This window comes from Schistosoma haematobium, chromosome ZW (assembly GCF_000699445.3).
Source record: "Schistosoma haematobium chromosome ZW, whole genome shotgun sequence".
NCBI lineage: Eukaryota > Metazoa > Platyhelminthes > Trematoda > Strigeidida > Schistosomatidae > Schistosoma > Schistosoma haematobium.
This window is the reverse complement of record NC_067195.1, coordinates 78,710,523-78,732,387: the sequence shown is the minus strand read 5'-3', so window position 1 is coordinate 78,732,387 and position 21,865 is coordinate 78,710,523. Positions and strand designations below refer to the sequence as shown.

The 21,865-nt window shown below is 35.3% G+C and overlaps 1 protein-coding gene across 3 annotated transcripts in view; it reads right to left on the bottom strand.

Moving 5' to 3' along the window:
- Positions 1-21,865, bottom strand: part of FER1L6_1 (Dysferlin, limb girdle muscular dystrophy 2B (Autosomal recessive)) — a 117,815-nt gene that overhangs the window by 84,638 nt on the left and 11,312 nt on the right. Inside the window, exons 5-12 of one of the 3 annotated variants that reach the window (XM_051212384.1) lie at positions 19,958-20,068; positions 16,702-16,759; positions 15,039-15,233; positions 13,519-13,615; positions 7,677-7,792; positions 5,769-5,812; positions 4,240-4,432; positions 1,361-1,544 (exon numbers count right to left, since the gene is read on the bottom strand). In XM_051212384.1, the coding sequence (XP_051072566.1) occupies positions 1,361-1,544; positions 4,240-4,432; positions 5,769-5,812; positions 7,677-7,792; positions 13,519-13,615; positions 15,039-15,233; positions 16,702-16,759; positions 19,958-20,068 (998 nt within the window). Of the gene's footprint in view, positions 1-1,153; positions 1,545-3,702; positions 4,433-5,768; positions 5,813-7,676; positions 7,793-13,518; positions 13,616-15,038; positions 15,234-16,701; positions 16,760-19,957; positions 20,069-21,865 lie in introns of those variants that run through there. The other 2 variants (XM_051212386.1, XM_051212385.1) reach the window with 2 other exon arrangements.

Genomic DNA, 21,865 nt, shown 5'->3' with positions numbered 1-21,865 from the left:
TACTGAGTCTTGATAGCCATTATCTTGTGCAATGGGGTGAAGTTTAAATTAATTTTGTATTGTTTATTTGAATCTTTTTATTGATGCTTAAGACTATAATTAATCAGTCTCTTATTGACATATGTATGCTCTGTACGCATTGCCTCGATATTTCCTTAAGCTACCATCCATCTTTGCTGAGAATGCTTGTGATTTAAGGCAATGTCAGGATAATCCGTACAGGATGCTCATGTGTCAATAAAAGACTGATCAATTACAATCTTAAACATTAATGACAAGATTCAAATAAACAGTACAAAAATGAATTTACATTAACACTTGTATTGCTTCGGAAATAAAATTACTGGTAAAAAGGTTTCTCAGCTCAATCATTCTCTTTTTACAATGATAAAAATGATTATAATTTTGTAATTGTTATAACGATCGGTTTTCCACGTCTAAACGAATGGGACGTCAATTTACTTTAGACAAATATCTACACTAGATTCCATCCAAGTGTCTATTCTACAGGACTTCAACATAACTCAGATTAAGGACACGTGATTAACCTGACTAGAACGTAAGTATATTTCCACACCAATATACCAACAACAATCACAAGAATAATAATAATAAGGATAGCAGAATATATAACTCATCTAACTCCTGTCAGACTATCTGCATGTCTGACTAAGCAAACAATCAATCACTATCATTCTCGTTCACATATCAGTAATATCCCAAGGAATTAACTCAATATTGTATATAATTTGCTTTTAATAGCTTGTACGTAATGTAGATAATAGATTTTCATGAAATAAAAATCACAGTTCATCATGTTTATCGTATACTGTCCTTTCTCTTTTCCTTATGAATAAGTTAGTATCTATCTAGACTCAGTAATTTAGTGAACAATAGTTTGAAGTATTAATCCATAGAGACTGGGTTCAAGTTACAATGTGAACATCAACATTCAGATGCAGTTTTTATCCAGCTAACAAATCCCTAATGGAACAAAATGAGCATTTGCGATTCTAATACCACTTACATACTTACTTACGCTTGTTTTCCCTCGTGGAGAAGCATAGGTCACTACTCATCAGCATTCTTCATCCAACTCTGTCCTGGACAATCGTTTCTAATTATATTCAGTTGCTAATTTCACTACTAGCTACTTACTAAATGTATTAAAAACTGTCTTTCTAATTTCTTTCGTGTTCATCATAGAATAAAAACTATTGAATATCATGAAACACTGAACATCTTATATTGTTTCTGGTCTTTGACTTTCTCCACGATGTTTATCCATTGATAAACATTATAAAATAATTAACCAAGTAAATCAATGTAAAACAATAGGTAATTATAAAATTCAACTTACGACCAGTAATATGGCACATAATATCACGTATATCAATTAAACGTGTAGCAATTAGTTCACCTTTTATTCCACCATTTCTAACATTAATTCTAATAGTTCGAGTGAATGTTGGAAAATAATCACAAAATTCAATTGTTTCATTCCATATTGGATTATAATTATATCGTTCTGTTTTAGTTCTAGCCTATCATATTTAAAGAAGTAAACGGAATAAATTTCATTGGAAATCAAAATCGATATGAATAACTATTCATCCTTTTAGATACAATTATTGAATAGTTAAGAATGATCAATGAATTTGAAAGAGATACCCTGAATTTTTGTAGGCAATAATGGATAGTGGCTAGCAGTGGAATCCAGTTTGACGCGCGTTTTATCCTATTTGGGACTCGTTAGCTCGATGTACCTGCATCTCAGAGTTGATGTTCACTCTGAGGGTTCAACCGTCCTATTTGGGACTCGTCAGATCGATGTACCTGCATCTCAGAGTTGATGTTCACTCTGGGACTCGATTTCAGTACCATTCGCTTCAAACGCCATCGCGTTATTCACGTAGCTATTGAGTCCTGAACAGCCACTTGCTTGTGCAATGGGGTGAATTTAAATTCACTTGGTATTGTTTGGCTTGTATCTTCCCATTGAGGTTTAAGACTGCAATTTATCAGTCTGTTATTGGCATATATGCATACTGTGCGTATTCCTCGATATTGCCTTAATTCACAAGCTTTTTGTAAGCACAAGCACAAGTAAGTGGCTATCAGAACTCAGTATCTAAATGGATAACGCGATGGCATTTGAAGAGAACGGTACTGGGTTCGAGTCCCGGAGTGAACATCGATTCTGAGATGCAGGTATATCCAGCTGACGTGTCGCAAATAGGAGAAAACGCGCGTCAAACTGGATTCTACTGCTAGCCATTATCCATCATTGCTTACAAAAAGTTTGTGAATTAAGGCAATATCGAGGAATACGCACAGTGTTCACATATGCCAATAAGAGACTGATCAATTGCAGTCTTAAACCTCAATGGGAAGATACAAGCCAAATAATATCTTGAATTTCCTATGAATTTAAACAAACGGTAACTTGAAGGTTGACAGTCAAACATTTTATCATAATTTTACTCACTATTCGAGCATAGAAGTTCAGTTTGTTAATTTGAATCATCTCGAATACTGTTTTCATCATAATAAACAATCTTTATTCCAAGATGAACAACACAACATAAATTAGCCGAAGTCAGAATTAAGTGACATATGAAGGCATCAAATCTTATCCCATATTGAATAAGAGCTATGAATTAGAAGATCAGTTTGAACGAAAAAAAATGTTCATCACTTAAAAATCTTAGCTAACTTCTTTAAGAAGTCTTTTAAAAGCCAGTAAAAGCCTCAAAGATACGTCATTCACTCATTGAAAGCTCTCAAGCAAAATCTAGAAAGTAACTGATTATTGTTTCCTTACACAGGTTGGACAATTACAGTGTTCATTAGTTACTTTAGTAGGTTTTCCAGAAGGTTTTAGACTCTTATTACCCTACGATAACATTCATGTTTTTACATGATTCAACATTCGAAGTAAAGCTTCTTTCAAGTTTTTTACCTTCTGTTTTTTATTCTGGGTTCATGAGTAGAAGATTTCTGGGGACTGGGGAGACAGGAAATCAATGTTATCACAGTCGATTGTTTTTGGTTTTCGTTGGTTCTCTAGCTAATGTTAATTTATTGATTAAAAAACTATTCAAATAATGTTTAATTAATCTCAATTGCAGCAGTGGTTGCACTTTGTTCCTTGTACCTACTCTTACTAATATACTTCTGTAATAACATCGTTTGTGTTGTACGGTCATCAAAGAAGCCATAGTACTTGGATACGACGAAACGTAATCCACGTTAGGTACTAACCATGAGGTGTGACCTCAATGTTAGCTGGTTGGTCACACCATTACCGTTCAACTCGAGCAATCCCCTAATCATTCGACATAGATCATCTAAGTTAGTTATCTACTTAGTCATACATAAACATTCCAAGAAGCCAGAAAAAAATATTGACTTCACTTGACTACAGGTGTGTTATTCCAGTGAATTTATTATTGAGAATAAGGTATTTGAACTTTGCCCACTCATTTTAATTTAAATATTAGCTCAGTATAACGAAGCCATACACACAGAAAGTGTGACTCATGACCGAGTACATAACACTATTCATTGTTATATCAGATTCGAAATTAAAAAATATGAACTAAATACATGTTTACAATTCTGTGATTTTTTTTATTAAATCGTGAATCGATGAATATCAGACCCCCATTAAAAACCTGGAAGCGTCGGACAGCCGTTTCGTCCTTGTTAGGATATTCGGAAAAATATACTAATAATTATCATGTTAAGTCTAATGGTGTCCTTGAACTTTAAATGGACATTCCCTATTGGTCAATATTTATTTCACTTGTTAAATATTGTACAAATGTTGTTTTCTATTTTTATGGTACGATATGGTCTGTTTGCTTGGTATATAAACAGAGTATGTCTGAAATATAATGATTCATATCTCCGAGGCTGAGACTTGCGTCCTGGACTCAACTGGCTGGGCTAGACGGGGAAGCAGGGCCAGTCGGGACTCTAGGTCGTTCATATGGGTTTGCGCGTCTTTGGTCCGATCGATAATTAGCTAACCTCCAATCAGCAGCATTTTCACGTTACAACAGTCCTAATATTGGTCTCCTTAGCAGTGCGCACCCACGATCCCGAACGTAGGACTCGAACCCAAAACCTTCGGTTTCATTCATTTTTATTGATGATGAGATAATTTTAAAAAAATTTGAAATCACAATCTTAAGAAAAACCAAAACACATAACCAGAATGATAACAATGCTTACTGTATGTCCAGCATAAGAAACTTCCACATATGAATCAAGATTTGGTGTATTTTCTCCAACAAATGCTTTTCTAATTTTATTGCTTATTTCTGTATTCATTGGAGGCAAATCTTCAGCTTGATATATACTGACTTTCATGGAGAGCATAATACGTTTTTGTGTCATACCAGTATACCGTGGTAATAGTAAATGACTGAGAAAAAAAATTGAAGAGAATACAATAGATTATTAGGAAAATGTTTATTTGGATAAACGGCGTTACTTTCTACATTGGTGAATATTTATCAGCTTGATTTTGAATAGTATGAAATATTGACTGATCAAGATTGTAGATTGAAAGGATATTGGAGATTTTGGATAATGTAGCCGAACAATTGTTCGTTTGCAATTTTAATCAGTCTATGAAATCATCTTAGAATAATTAACTATTCGATAAGGATACTTGAAAAAAGTATAAGTTTTCTTTGAAGCCGAAAATACACAATCGACACAATCGAATCACACTTAACGGAGAAGATTTGGAAGATGTAAAACCCTTTACATATCTGGGCAGCATCATTGATGAACAGGGTGGATCTGATATAGATGTGAAGGCGTGGGTCAGCAAAACAAGAACAGCATATTTACAACTGAAGAACATCTGGAACTCAAAACAACTGTCAACCAACACTAAGGTCAGGATTTTCAATGCAAATGTCAAAACAGTTCTACTGTATGGGGCGGAAACCTGGAGAACTATGAAAGCCAAGATACAGCAACAACCTACTACGAGAGAGAACAAACCAGATTCCAGCTGACGAAGAAATTAGGAAGAAGCAATGGAAGTGGATAGGACACAGATTGAGGAAAGCACCCAACTGCTTCACAAGGCAAGCCCTCACATGGAATTCTCAAGGCCAAATGAAAAGAGGAAGATGAAAGAACACAATATGCCGAGAAATGGAGACAGACATTAGAAAAATGAATAACAATTAGATAGAACTAGAAAGGAAGGAGTAGGACAGAGTGGGTTGTAGAATGCTGGTCGGCGACCTAAGGTCCATTGTAAGTGAGTAATGCTAATCGACAAGTTCAAAACTTTGGTTTTCTACGAGTTTCTGGTTAATTACTTCCAGTGATTCAGAAATGTCAGTCTTATTATAAGTGATTTTTAAACTCTTACCAGTAACTAAAATAACGGTGTTATGATGCTCAACACGCTAAGTTGGTGCGACTATAATTTATGGACGATCTTTGAACAATGCTAAAATGAACTTGGGATATCCACCTACTTACTTGAGTTAAATGAAGGTTATAGACTAATGTGAGTAATAAGTATTAGGATTTACGGTTGAATGTTAGAATTAGGAATTAGATTTGATGTGTTTCATTATAGTGTTGGTTGCTATGTGAAGCCCATATAGCTTATTCTACCTTCCGGACAAACAAGTTTATTCATTCTTCTTGAGTCATAATTCTGGTTAAACATTGTTATAAGTGTGAATATGAATAGTCATATCGACTCAATAGAAAACTCAATAAAGACTTACTTTTCGATTATTTCATCATGATCAGGTTTCTCTCTTCGAATTCGCTAAAAGTTTCGTTTTTTTATAGATAAAAAAAGAAACGAAGTTAGTTATTTCTTATATGAATTAAAATTTATTAGTACAGAATTAAATCAAAACATTTTTGGTTGAGATTATGAACCGATTGATGTTAGATCATCGTTAGAAATCTGGAGACACTAGACGGCCGTTCCGTCCTATTTTGGAACTCCTCAGCATTGCGCATCCACGATCTTGCTTGTGGGATTCGAACCAATGGCCTCCACATTTTGCGCGCGAACGCTTAACCTACTGGACCACTGAGTCGGCATCCAATGGTGTTAGTGTCTAACATCGACCAATCCACGAAATTGCGGGACCATCTTCATTGTATTGAGGTAGATACCTGTCTCTACCCGTCACGGATTAGCTTCACTGGTCATGGCTTCTCACCAGAACTCTGAGAATTCCCTCACGAAGCTAGTCGCTTGTGAGCACACATGTTAATCATCAGTTTAGGGAAACTGGCATCCAATGGTGTTAGTGTCTAGCATCAACCAGTCGACGTGAATGCGCACTGCTGAGTCCCAACGTAGGACGAAACGGCCGTCCAGTGATTCCAGGTTTCCAACGGTGGTCTAACATCAATCGGTTCATGATCTCAATCAAAAACTTAATAATCTCCACAACCCCTATACTGATAAATCAAAATTAATGGTTAATTCGGTTGGGGTGTTAAATCCTCAGCAAATCACTTGGTAAGCGTCTTATTTTTGTAATTTTATTTTGAAAATTTGAATTTCTCATTTTCGCGCCAAAAGCGCACACTTTTACCTTTAGTTTGTACTTTCCACTTGAAAGGACCTTAAATATCATTGGTTCATTTCCTCTTTTAATACGCTATTTTTTGACATTTCCCTAGGTCATCTTCATACTTTATATATATATGCTTGAGTTGTATGCTTATTTGTTCGTAGTTCCGGGCTACTTATGGAATATACATTTCTCTTTTCTGAAACTGGTCTTCTCCCTCTAGTTACCAGGTCTGTGGGGGGAAGTGCAATAATTTATTGCGTCCTGGTTTTGCGTTACTGAACGTCATTCCGTTCGCCGGTTTTAGGTGAGATCGTAGTCTCTTCAAACATAGCAAATTTACTGAGTAATTTAAATACATCAAATGTTAACTAATATCTTAGATAACTTGCTAACATTAAAATTATGTTCACTTGGTGTTGTTTTACTAGTATCTTCCCATTGTTGTTTTGGATGAGTCCCAAATACGACGAAATGCGCGTCCATCCATCTTTGATTAAAATTATGGTTTAATGAAAGTGGTATCCGAGCCTTACTATGATCAATGATTAGTCCTTGATGGAAAAAATGTCTTTTTTAAACTTCTGAGCCCTCTCAGTCAATCAGAAAACAGGAATAATTAGTAAATGATTTATAATAAACAAAAAAGTATTTACATTCTGGACTTTGTTAATTATAATTTATAATTTTTTCGAACTCGGCTAAAGGATTTTATCCATTAAAGTGCTAAGTTAAGATTAGTGTATAAGGTTTAGGATTAAGATTAGAAATATTCTATACCTAGCCTAATCTAACCATCTACCTTAACCCTTACTTTAAGATCTTAATTCAGTGACTTTTTTCTCACTACAATTATTCATCACATAGTCGATAGTCATGTATGTCACGACCTTGAAATCGCCCTCTAGATCTTGATTGATTCAGTCTTATACTATACCACTTAAACTTCCTAGGTGACATTTAAAAATCAAGCTCTATCGATAGTCCATATCTTGACAATAAACATTTTTACTGATAGTTTGTAATAACCCAGCATAATTTTTTGAAGCTTTTACATTTATGAATAATACATAAATACCTAAATAAACATAAAATTACTTTAACTTGGTGCCCTTCTTCTATGACATGCATATCAAGTTTAACATAGCCCGTAGGACCTTTCCATGGATCTTTGGGGTCGATAATCACTGCCCATTTATTTAATACTGCATGATCTGTTTTAAAATATAAAGTTAAAATACAGTTGAACTTAAGAACTTTAAACATGTTTGTGAAATTCATAAAAATAACTGTCTTTATCAATAATCAGCTGGTTTTGTTTGACATGAAGGTAAGTTTCAATAAAAGTTAACTCCGCCTGGAGTCCCTCCGGGGGCTACTGCCGGTCCCAAGCCCGGATAAAGGAGGAGGGTTGGGCATGGGGTTAGCGTCCCCATCCTGTAGAAAACTAACTCGCTAAAAAAACGCTAACCAGAAAAAATTATTCAAACCTTTTAAACTCTGCCCTGGGAGTCAGAAGATCTTCATTTAGAAGAATTATGACGCCTCATGATGAAAGCCAAATCCCTTCGGAAGTTACGAGGCCGATGCCCCTTCTGACAACCAGAGCGACCATTTATTTAGGTACATAGAATATTCGTACAATGTGGGACACCGGGAGAGCCTTCCAAATCGCTGCAGAAATGGGAAGATACAACCTAGAGGTACTTGGGATCAGTGAAACACATTGGACACAAGTTGGACAACAACGACTAACTACAGGAGAGCTCCTGTTATACTCCGGCCATGAAGAAGAAAATGCACCACATACACAAGGAGTTGCATTGATGCTGTCCAAACAAGCGCAAAATGCACTTATAGGATGGGAATCTCATGGACCAAGGATCATCAAAGCCTCGTTCAAAACAAAGAAAGAGGGTATTTCAATGAACATCATCCAATGCTATGCGCCTACCAACGACTACAATGAAGACGCTAAAGATCAATTCTACAATAGGCTGCAGTCAATAGTCGAGAAGTGCCCAACAAAGGACCTAACCATTCTGATGGGAGATTTCAACGCCAAGGTTGGAACGGACAACACTGGATATGAAAACATCATGGGACGACACGGACTGGGAGAAAGAAACGAAAATGGTGAGAGATTTGCAAATCTATGTGCCTTCAATAAGCTGATCATAGGCGGCACCATATTCCCATATAAACGCATACACAAAACCACATGGACTTCACCGGATCACTCTACTCAAAACCAAATCGACCATATTTGCATCAACAAAACGTTCAGGAGGACTATAGAGGACGTGAGAACCAAGAGAGGAGCTGATATAGCATCAGATCATCACTTACTGGTCGCCAAGATAAAATTGAAACTCAAGAAGCACTGGACAACTGGGCAGACAGTATCACAAAAGTTCAATACGGCCTTTCTCCAGGATACTAACAAACTCAACAATTTCAAGATAGACCTCAGCAACAAGTTCCAGGCCTTTCATGATCTACTCAATGGAGAAGGAACTACTGTGGAGAGCAACTGGAAGGGGATCAAAGAGGCAATCACTTCAACATGTCATGAGGTCCTGGGTCACAAGAAGCACCACCACAAGGAATGGATCACTGTTGGTACACTGGATAAGATTCAAGAAAGGAGGAACAAGAAGGCAGCAATCAATACCAGCCGAACAAGAGCAGAAAAAGCCAAGGCACAAGCTGAATACACGGAAATAAACAAACAAGTGAAGAGGAGCATCAGAACCGACAAACGTAAATATGTGGAAGATTTAGCAACGACGGCGGAAAAGGCTGCAAGAGAAGGAAACATGAGACAATTGTATGACACGACAAAGAAACTCTCTGGAAATCGCCACAAACCAGAACGACCAGTGAAAAGCAAGGAAGGCGAGGTAATCACCAACATTGAAGAGCAACAAAACAGGTGCGTAGAACACTTCAAAGAACTCTTGAATCGACCAGCCCCACTGAACCCACCCAACATCGAAGCAGCACCCACGGACCTCCCAATTAATGTTGGCCCACCAACAATTGAAGAAATCAGCATGGCCATCAGACAAATCAAGAGTGGCAAAGCAGCAGGACCGGACAACATCCCAGCAGAGGCACTGAAAGCAGACGTAGCGGCAACTGCAAGGATACTCCACATTCTCTTCAATAAGATTTGGGATGAGGAACAAGTACCAACAGACTGGAAAGAAGGACTTCTGATCAAAATACCGAAGAAAGGCGATCTCAGCAAGTGTGATAACTACAGGGCATCACTCTTCTCTCAATATCGGGAAAAGTCTTCAACGGGGTATTGTTAAACAGGATGAAGGACTGCGTAGACGCCCAACTTCGTGACCAACAGGCAGGATTCCGTAAGGATAGATCGTGTACAGACCAAATCGCAACTCTACGGATCATTGTGGAACAATCAATTGAATGGAATTCATCACTCTACATCAACTTCATTGACTACGAAAAGGCATTTGATAGCGTGGACAGAACAACACTATGGAAACTTCTTCGACACGACGGCGTGCCTCAGAAGATAGTCAATATCATACAGAACTCATATGATGGATGACACTGCAAAATCGTGCATGGAGGACAGTTGACAAAGTCGTTCGAAGTGAAGACCGGTGTTAGGCAAGGTTACTTACTCTCACCCTTTCTCTTTCTCCTGGTGACCGACTGGATCATGAAGACGTCAACGTCTGAAGGGAAGCGCGGGATACGATGGACATCTAAGATGCAGTTTGATGATCTAGACTTCGCAGACGATCTGGCCCTTCTATCCCAAACGCAACAACAGATGCAGGAGAAGACGAACAGTGTGGCAGCAGCCTCAGCAGCAATAGGTCTCAATATACACAAAGGGAAAAGCAGGATTCTCCGATACAACACAGAATGCACCAATCCAATCACAATTGACGGAGAAGATTTGGAAGATGTAAAAACCTTTACATATTTGGGCAGCATCATTGATGAACAGGGTGGATCTGGTGCAGATGTGAAGGCGCGGATCGGCAAAGCAAGAGCAGCATATTTACAACTGAGGAACATATGGAACTCAAAGCAACTGTCAACCAACACCAAGGTCAGGATTTTCAATACAAATGTCAAGACAGTTCTACTGTATGTGGTGGAAAGTTGGAGAACTACGAAAGCCATCATCCAGAAAATACAGGTATTTATTAACAATTGTCTACGCAAAATATTTCAGATCCATTGGCCGGACACTATTAGCAACAACGTACTGTGGGAGAGAACAAACCAGATCCCAGTGGAGGAAGAAATCAGGAAGAAGCGCTGGAAGTGGATAGGACACACATTGAGGAAAGCACCCAACTGCGTCACAAGACAAGCCCTCACATGGAATCCCGAAGGTCAAAGGAAAAGAGGAAGACCAAAGAACACATTACGTCGAGAAATGGAGATAGACATGAGAAAAATGAACAAGAATTGGATGGAACTAGAAAAGAAGGCCCAGGACAGAGTGGGTTGGAGAATGCTGGTCGGCGGCCTATGCTCCATTGGGAGTAACAGGCGTAAGTAAGTAAGTAAGTTCAATAAAAGTTGACATCACTAACAGTACACAAGAAAATCAACACAAGTGTTCACTTATGGTGTGGTATTTATTGATAACGTATACCCATAACGCTATATGACCGTGCTCAGGAAGTTCAGGGTCGTGGTATGATTGAGCAGACTTAGTGAATCATACTTTGATTTTAGTCGAATTACGATAGAGCTCAATTGTTAAATTATTCCGTCAATCAGCAAGTGATTCAATGTAGTATCGTAGGCGAGACCATAATTCATGGGCGAACCAATCAGATTTACGATAATAGGTCTTAGATATTGACGCGAAATTCATTTACCTATTTTGCTAAATAGAGTCTTGGCATTATAACTTATGTCATTTCGTGATGAAAACCATAAATCTAATTCTAACCCTAAACATCAACTGTAAATCATAATCCTTATTCTTCAAACTGCTTTATAACCCTCACTTAGCCCTAGTAAGTAGGCAGACACTCTCAACGTCACTTTAGCGTTGCTCAAAGGTCGTTCATAAATTATAGTCTCACCGTATCCTATGCTTCTTGAATTTTAGCGTTCCTTCAGCTGCTTCCATTTTTTGGTGTTACACACCTTTGTTATTTAACTTGTTGAGTGATTGAAGTGCATTACTTCTCAGTCAATTGGTTTCCGACTTTTAGATGCTTAATAGTGGATATAAATCAGCGGAAAATTAGTTGTCAAACCCTACTATGGGTAGATTCGAGATCCATTCAGCATAGGTAAAAAAAGCAGTCACTCTATGGTTTCATTGACTTTTTGATTGAGTGGTTTTGTTCTTCAATTTTACTCCCACTAATCGTGTTATAAATTTTACTACGTGCAGCTGATAAGTTAAAACATCTTCTTAGGATCGGAGCCACTGTAACGATGTCACTGAACAATAGATAGTAGCGACAAACAGCGTTTACAAACGACACGATGGATGATTAATGTAAGCTTATGACCTACACTTACAAAGAAATTTTCGATCATCAGGAATAGCTTGAATCACAACAATGATAAAAGATTTTCTTAAATCTTTTTGTTCAGATTTTTAGACTAGCTACCACCACCATTGTAGTACACGGACAGTCACTTAAATCAAAAAACCTGTCATCCCTAAATTTCATGCATAAAGATTATGCTACTTGTTCTTATGTCAAGTAAAAAGGTATAAGGTACCGATGAGATCACTACCATATTACTTTATAAAGAAGCATCCTTTAAATAACAAAGATAACCGGTTGGTTCAAGTCTCATATGTTACCATAGACAACTATAAAAATTGTTTCACCTACTAAGAACTACCAATCATGGATATCGGACTCCGTAATCAAACTGTACCTTTCCATTATATGTATCTGATATTTCTCACATTCTACATTACTTTCTAATGATCATAATTCACCAGTTAACATTGATCTGCACAAATATCCATACAGTTTTATTGTTCACGGTTATTAGATTATTTTCTTTTTATAAAAATGTTACCGTAAGGATTTAACGTATGGTTAATACTTAATAAAATTTAAAAGTGTAGAAAAGTTGACGAAATGAAGATACAAATAGTTTTCATAATAATCCGAAGATAAATGGACATAATTCAATCTTGTATTTGATGAATAGAGTCTCAGTCATCTTAAGTTTAAAGTTACCACTTAAAGGAAGTTGAATGTTTCTTCACAAATTACTTTCTTTTTAATATCTATCCTGAAGTACTTTGTAATGTATTCATATGTAGTACATTTGTTTTTACTGGAGTTTTGTCCTCTGAGCTGGATGGTTTGGTTGTGGAGCTTCCATCGTTCTTCTGAACGACATCATTAGCACGAACTTCAGATAGAAGTAAAGCGTTCTAATTCCTCCACATGTGGTTCACAGCTTGTCCTGTACACTTCGATGTTGATTGGATCTTGTTTTGGTTTTATCTCCTATTGATTTAATTTTTGTTCCTATGTTTGTGCATAATTTTCCTGACTGGTTGATAATTTGAATCGATTTCAATGTGCTTGTCGATTGCTGATTGACCTGAGTGTCAGTACTGAGTGATCGCCAACTAGATCCTTGTAGTCCAATTAATCGACATTTTTTTCCGTTTCATATTGCCAGCAACTACATTATCTTTGATTGGGCCTTCGGTATCTTGTACAACGAAAGGTTGTACACTTTTCAGAAATGCACCCTAATAGGTTATACGATTAATAGATATAATTACGTATTAAAACAAACAACTTGAAATATATAGAAAGCAGGAACAGTTAGCCCAGAGGTTTAAGCAGACCACTTCGTTGAAAATTTTGAAATACTCTAACTCTACTATTTTAATTACTGAATGATTAACTGAAAAGTTTCAAAAGTGTAAAGAAACTGAACATACCTTTTTCATTATAAACTGTTTGTACATCAGTAATAAATTCACCGATCAATTTACCAGGTAAAAGACGGGCTAATGGATGAGATCGCATATTAAATACCTAATAATAATATAAAGATATATGTTTCATCTGACTAAAATTTTACAAAATATGCTAAAAGTATATGAGTAAGGTGAGTAACTAATGAATGTCACTAAGCCGTTAAAATCACCGTATATTAGTTCACTAAATAGATAACTTACTTTCTAGTCGGATTTAGATTTAAATATATCACTACGTGATTATCATACTACCTATAAACTTTACCGTGTTGAGAGGGTTAAAATCCGATAAACAAAATCTTACTTCATGAATTAAGTATTCTTGTATTGTAGTGAACAAAAACACAAGTGGGGTCAATCGAATGTATTTGACACGAAATTACAGAGCATCTCACTAAAATCTGAGAACCAAATAGTAAATATTTAATTTGAAAAATGATAATCCATCATCTCAAACTTAACTGTTCCTTTTGCAAATATCAGTCCATTGTCTCAGATTTCATTGTTCATGCATTTTTATAACAACTGCGTTCCGTTTCCGTCGTTTCTTGATCGATCTTCTACTGAAATGCATTCTATGCCTGACCACCGTTATAAACTACTTATGTGGATATAAGTAACCCACACTATAGTATCTCTACTATTCATTATCTGAGCTGAGGTATGAAATTTTGACACAATCAAAAATTTGATTTTTTCTATATATCTAATAGCAAATATGTAATGCGTGAATCATCATTTTGCTTAACTTACTAACTATTCCACTATTCTTGCCTAAAATCCAACACCCATTTCGACGATCATGAAGTTATGATGTTTTTTGAAACATTCGATTATATTTACAACGACCTACTTGGTATTTTATTTTATTTCTGAATATATTTTCACCAAAACATCTTGATAAATAATGATCAGTAGTGTACTAATTTGTAATGAACTTCAATAAAAGACGTCTTTGAATTTTAGTGAAAAACAATGCTATGTGGATTCATTCATCTTAAGACTAAGACATTTGTTGATCGCGATGCATCGTAGAATGAATGGGAGTGGATTGTTGATCTAGTTGATTTCAATTTAACATTTTAAGGTATTGTGCTTGTGATGAAATATCATGACTGTGTACTAGATTTTATATGTATTCACGTGTTCACACTACCAAGAGAACTGAAACTAGAATGAAACAATTGTTTAGTGTAAACTAATTATCGTTGGTTCTTCAGAGGATATCTATTTACTGTTAGATCTATTTTCAGATATCTGTAATAACTGAATAACAGATATATGATGAATGATGAGATGGTGGAGAAGATTTGTAGCTCAGGTGGATGATTTTGATGGATTTTTGTTCTCTGAGCTGGATGGTTTGGTCGTGGAGCTTTCATCGTTCTTCTGAACGACGACCAAACCATCCAGCTCAGAGAAAAAAGCTCCATCAATATGATGAATTACTTAATAATAATAATAATAAAATGGTAACTTACTCGAATACGAATTATTTCTGTAAGTACACTTATTTTAGGTCGAGCAAAATCAAATGCAAAATAATTATCATAAAATGGACAATTCGTTGAATATTTAGTAACTGTTTTCTGTACAGATTTTCCAACGGTTACAGTAATCATTGGATTGATATTAGTTCCAACTAATTTTCGAGCTTCAACTACATTGATTCCTAGCTAAAAATAATGTAAATTTTAATTTTTATTATCAATTATATTACTTATTATTATTCAGAGTAGTATAAATTTGAATGAAATGATTAGGATATGAGAGGGTAGTTTCTACTAATGATTAATTGGATTAGTTTTGTAAAGAATTTGTTTATCAGAATGGGTTTTGTGGGGATTTTAGAAATCTCAGTTGTTGAAATCATGAGTCAATTGAAGCTAGACCACCATGGAAAACCTAGAAGCACTGGATGGCCTTTTCGTCCTACTGTGGGACTTCTCGTCAGAGCTCATCCACGATCCCGCCCCCCCCCCGCGAGATTAGAACGCAGGATCTATGAGTCTCGCGCACGAGCGCTTAACTATTGGAACACTGAGCCGGCATCCAACGCTGTTAATGTCTACTTCATGACAAGTTGAAAAACCACTTTCCCTAGGTTTTATTGTGAGGCATTCGTTTTTATAATAGGTAAAGTCATACATTCAGATAGGAAATAGTTACTTTTAAAGCAGCAAACAATAAGTGTATATTATATATTGTAATGTAATTGGTTTAGAAAAGTAATTGAAATTATGTCACTCAATCTGGTATCTATTATATATGTTCATTAATATTTATAGTTTAATGTCATATAATTAAGTGATAAGCTTATTAATGGAAGGAATGTTGTCATAACGTTTTAAACTGATGTTTCATTTTCGGCAGTTTAGAAATCAGAAAAGACTAATTCTGTCGAATATATCATTAACCAATAAAGGAAATCATGAATATCTACGTAAACAAGGTATACAGAATTAATCTAGAAAGGAGAGATCAAAACGATTACTTGCTTAGTCAAAGTGATGTATATGAATTGGTTAAGCTAATGTACTTTCATCAAGGATGAGTATATCCCATTGTGTTAGTATTGTTGTTCAGTCTCACATACGTATAATCATATACGCATTGCATTTTCCTGTTTACATTAGTATTCTATCAGATATTGGATATATACGATTGTATAAATTTTGAGTCATGAATGAATAAAGTTGCTAACTTAGTCTTTCAACTGAATACGAGGGTGAAAAGAAATCAAGGACTAATAGGCGTTAAGGTCTTTTGTGATCGATCATCGTTCACTGTCTTTAGTAAAACAGATGATCATCGATCCTATAGACTATGGAAGAAATAGTCAATGAGCGGACAAAATAATTAACCGCTAACAATAGTAATAATAATAATAATAATCCAATTGCCCAAGTACGAAACAAACGACATTACTTTCTTTTAAGGATATAAAAAACGGAAGCGTACTATTTAAGCCTAAACTTACACTCCTATGTAATTATTTAATATATAGTTGTCTTTAAATTATTAAAATATAAATGATATCACCCTAAATTACGCTAGTAAGTCCTTAATGATACATAAAACAGCAGTTATATGTAGTTACATTGAATTGATTCTATTTTAAAAGAAAAAAAATGTTCAAATCACCTGGAACTGATTTGATTTGTAGACAGTTGGACCAAGCATGGATATAATACGCGGATCTCTGTTATGTAAAAAAATATGATACGATAAAAATTAATTAGGGATACACACATATTCATATCTGAATTATCTTTTTTCTGGTTAGTGACTTTTAGTGAGTTAGTATTCTAGAGGATGGAGTCGCTAACCCCATGCTCAACCCTCCTCCTTTGTTCGAGCTTGGGACCGACAGTAATTTCGAGAGGCTCCAGGCTGAGCGACAACCTACCATAGGAAAGAACAAACAATATCCCAGTGGAGGAACAAATCAGAAAGAAGTGTTGGAAGTGGATAGGACACACATTAAGGAAAGCACCCAACTGTGTCACAATGCAAGCTCTCACATGGAATTCTCAAGGCCAAAGGAGGAGGAGAAGATCGAATAACACATTATGCCGAGAAATGGAGACAGACATGAAAAGAATGAACAACAATTGAATAGAACTAGAAAGAAAGGAGTAGGACAGATTGGATTGAAGAATGCTGGTTGGCGGCCTATTCTCCATTGGGAGCAACAGGCGCAAGTAAGTAAGTAAGCAAGTAGGTAAGTAAGTAAATAAGTAAATAAGTACCTATTCATATTATTAACGGAAAAGATCCAGTCTAAATAATCTGTACATTTGTAGATGGAGTTTGTCATAGATTGACATCAGGAGTACTAGAGGTTTCTTCCAAGTATAAAACGCCGCATTAGTAAGCACTGACAGGTATTATATACTATAAATCGAATTTATCTCTACGACACCATTTCATTTAATCTATTCATCGTATAAATAGTTTTGGGAATCATATATAAAACCAGCTTATTTTTCCTCTAAGAAATGTTTGTGTTGGCAAATGTATGTTTTGTTGTGGCAGTAATAATAAATTAACGTTTAGTATTTAAAGGACAGAAGTAGTATGAATTGAAAATTCGTAAATATCATGGTGCTTTGGAGAAAATCAACCACAGTTGACATGTTAGATTGAGAAAAATGAAATAGCTTATAGTTAATGAAACAGGGAATCTATGTAACCATCTAATTATTCACTTAGACTATAATTTATTGCCGTGAATCCAAATTAGCAACAAACCGAATCAAATAATATGATCTATCATACTTTAGATCTGGAAGCTAATTATCTTGTAGTGGATGTTACTTATGTCTACATAAGTAGTATATAACGCCGATCAAAAATGGGCAGCCTGGCAACAGAAATTTGAGAAGATCGAATCGGAGAAAATGGAAACAGAGAGTAATATTTATGGTATTGAAGGAACGATAAGGTTTGAAACAATTGATGGAAGATTTGTAAATGAAATTTTGAACGTATGGTTTTTACATTTACCCAAAGAACTCTGTAATTTTGCATTGAAATACAAGTGATTATTCCCCACTTGTGTTCTCGTTCATTACAATATTACTTAGCTGTTTAAACAATAATTATGGTCACAATGCGGTTTGTGGAGACTGTATTGATTTTAGTAGTTGAACACATGAGTCGATGTAAGCTAGACAACCGTTAAAAACCTGGACGTAATGGACGGCCGTTTCATCCTAGTATGGAACCCTCAACAGTGCGCATCCACGGTCTCGCATGCGGGACTCCAACTCAGAGCCTTCGGTCTCGCGCGAGAACGTTAACCTCTAGACCAGCGCTAAGGCATCCAACGGTGTTAATGTCTAACTTCAACTAATCCACGAAAATGAGCGCTACATCCATCATTGTCTTTTTTTTTGTTAAAAAAGATTTCATTTGACCTGCCAATTTGACAGTTAATTATTAACGATTGTATCCATTGATATAAATAGAAGTCAATAATCTTTATTACGTTTTGCTAATAGAAAAAAAACGAGCCAAATAATATCTTGTTTATTCTAATGTAAACTTTGCTTTAAAGTATTACTGTAAATATAGTAAAGGTGACTCAATAATAAAGTACATAGGTGTTTATTTGGTTAATAAGTTACATTATATCAATAGTTAAACCTTTAAATACCTAATATTTTTAACTAGTAACTTATAATGAATTTTAATCAGAAAGGGGTTTTTGTGAATATCATAGTAATTTAATAATTGAATTCATGAGTCATTTGAAGTTAGACCATCATATAGAACCTGGAAGCACAAGACGGCCATTTCGTTTTAGTGTAGGACTCTTCGGCAGTACTCATCCAAAATCGCGCCTCGCAAGATTCGAATCTACGACCTATTAACTTATTATAATCAACTGAAAAAGTTCTACTTAGTATTTTATTGTCAAAGATATCATTTCTAATTGGATATTTCATATTGATTAATGATTACTTTGTATTGGATTGAGCGCTTATTATAAATCCCAAATATAATAGGTGTAGCTGTATTCATTCAATTCTGACTGCCTTAAATTGCACTATTCTGAGAATTCCTAGTTAGTAAATCAGTTCGACTTCTTCTATTCATCACAATTTCTTTATGTGATATTCATGAAATTCTGATGTGTGGGCGAGAATGATGATGATTGGTTGTTTGCTTAGTCAGACGTGTAGATAGTCTGATAGGAGTTATTATTATTGCGATTGTTGTTGGATTGTATCGGCTTGTTATCTGTATTTTGGTATGGAAATATACTTACGTACTAGTCACGCTAATCACGTGTTCTTGATCTGAGTTATGTTGAACTCCTGTAGAATCGACACTGGGATGGAATCTAGTGTAGATATTCTTCTAAAGTATATTAACATCCCATTAGTAAAGATGAAGAAAATCCTAGTGTTATAACAGATTCTTTTGCACATCTCTCAATTTCGAACTTATCTGTCTATCGAATAAAACAAAACTAATCACCAGTGATTCTTATCCTATTGACGGCTTAAAAATAGTTTCCTATCAGAAGGATATGAACTAGTCTTAACCAGTTAATAATTTTTTGGTTATTGTTTACTGTTTGGGAACAAACTATGGTAAACTATGACCATAGATCGCATGTATGCATCAATTAAATTTTATCAAATAGATACATCTTTATGATTGAAAATGTAATGGTGGTCATTCAGTTGTAAGCAAATGTTCTAAACATTATGTTGAGGAGTACTTCATGAATAAAATGCCATATAATTGGTTGACTAGCTCGTTTCAATACATAACATTTATAGTTAAAAATAAAACATTAAGACTATTCAATAAGTGATAAATGGATCCAAGCAACTACTGAATAACCAATTAGAATCGATAATGAGAAAAAAAGGTGATATATTACTTTCTTTCCGGTGCAGATAGTTGACTCTCTACCTCCCATTCGTCACCTGCAGCAAGAGCAAGTTCTCGATCTATTATTTGATTGAAATCACCATTCAACTCAACATATGAACTGAAATGAAAAGCATGAATCAATATAGGAAGAATTAACGTAAAACTGATTTTCCCTTAGGTTGAAGAATGTAAAAAGCATAATATGAATTGTTTAGAAGTAGCAGTTCATAACTTTGAATAATTTGATGATAAGTATATTTATTGTGTCATTTCTTTTTAATGCAGCGGTTCAAATTCCTAATTAATTCAGACATCACATGTCGAGGGCAAACAGTGGAGCTTTATAATAAAGATTAATTCACTATTAATACCACTGAGTCTTATCGTTCTTGATAAACATATAGTTTTGTCTGTGCTTTAGTTTGATGATTAGATAACATGTTTTTATGGACTATCAGACATATGATTTGACTTCTCCGTATAAAATTTAATCTAGTCATCTCATTCGTTTAAGTGTTGAGCAGTTGGATCATCGACCTAATTCCCATATTTAGAGTCCTCAGTTTGTTATTGAGATCTCTTTGTAAGTAATTACATCAGACATGAACATCAACCATTTAAGGGGTGTTTAATTTAAAAGTTTCATGATCTTTTAATATAGTGAAGTTAAAGTGATTATGTTTCAAAGCATCTATATGAATCAAACAGCTCTCTGCATTGTATACTTAGGTTGAATGATTAAAGAAACGACTAACAACGTTTAAACAATCGAGATTTTAATTAAGATCATGAACCGATCACTATTAGATCACCAGCGAAAACCTGGACGCACTAGGCGGCCTGGTATGGAACACGTCAGAAGTGAGCACCCACGATCCCACACGCAGAATTCGAACCCGGGACATCCGGCCTCAATCACCTAAGTTTAACCCCTAGCCCACTGAGCAGGGATCTGACAGTGTTAATGTCTGACTTCAACCAATCCACCATCTTGCGCGACCATCTTCCATTATCCTTGGTGGGTATCTGCTTCATACCCAACACGATTCAACTCCACTGGTCAAAGGTTCTCACTAGAACTCCGAGAATTACCTCTAACACTGATCGGTTCATGATCTCAACTAGAACTCAACGATCTCCACAACCTCATACTATCTAGACAATCTTTGGTAATGTCTGTTTAGGACAATAATGAAGTTGGTTTTTTCTTCTCTCAGAGATAGAAAAATATTGCTATTAAAATGTATGTTTTAAATCATCCAACATAAATTGATATGGATCACAATACAGAATCATCTAACTCATAAGTTAATTTACAAATTGTGGATCAAATTCCCTAACCACCACTGGAAACGTACCAGTAACTATTCAGTGATTAGTTTGTGTTTAGTGACGGTCTCAAATGATAGTACAAACCATCAACAAATTGTAGATATCGTTTTCAGACAAGTACTTAAACTGTATTGATCTTTTCATGAATTATGTATAAGTGAACAGAATATCTATGGAAACACACACACACACAAACACTACTGTTTTGTAATAACATTAACGATAAATTGGGATACACATTCAAAGTTTATCAAATATTTAAATTTATCGATTAAGTATGAAATCAAGTGACAACAACAAAATCTCAGGTCATTTAATGATAACAGACGTAGTAACAATTATTATTATTAATGTAGAAACAATTTCTAAGTACAGAAGATTATACAAGGTCGTGAAATCAATTTGGAAATTAAATATTGGAATCTTAAATAAAACCAACCATTTTTTCAAGGTCGAGGTCAAGACAGTGTACTCTGTCTGATACATTTCGAAAGTATTCAGCATAAACAGTAACTATAATAATTGATTAATCGATGGAATATTGTTTGTTTTTGTTTGTTTTTTTAATATCAAAAGTGTAAAT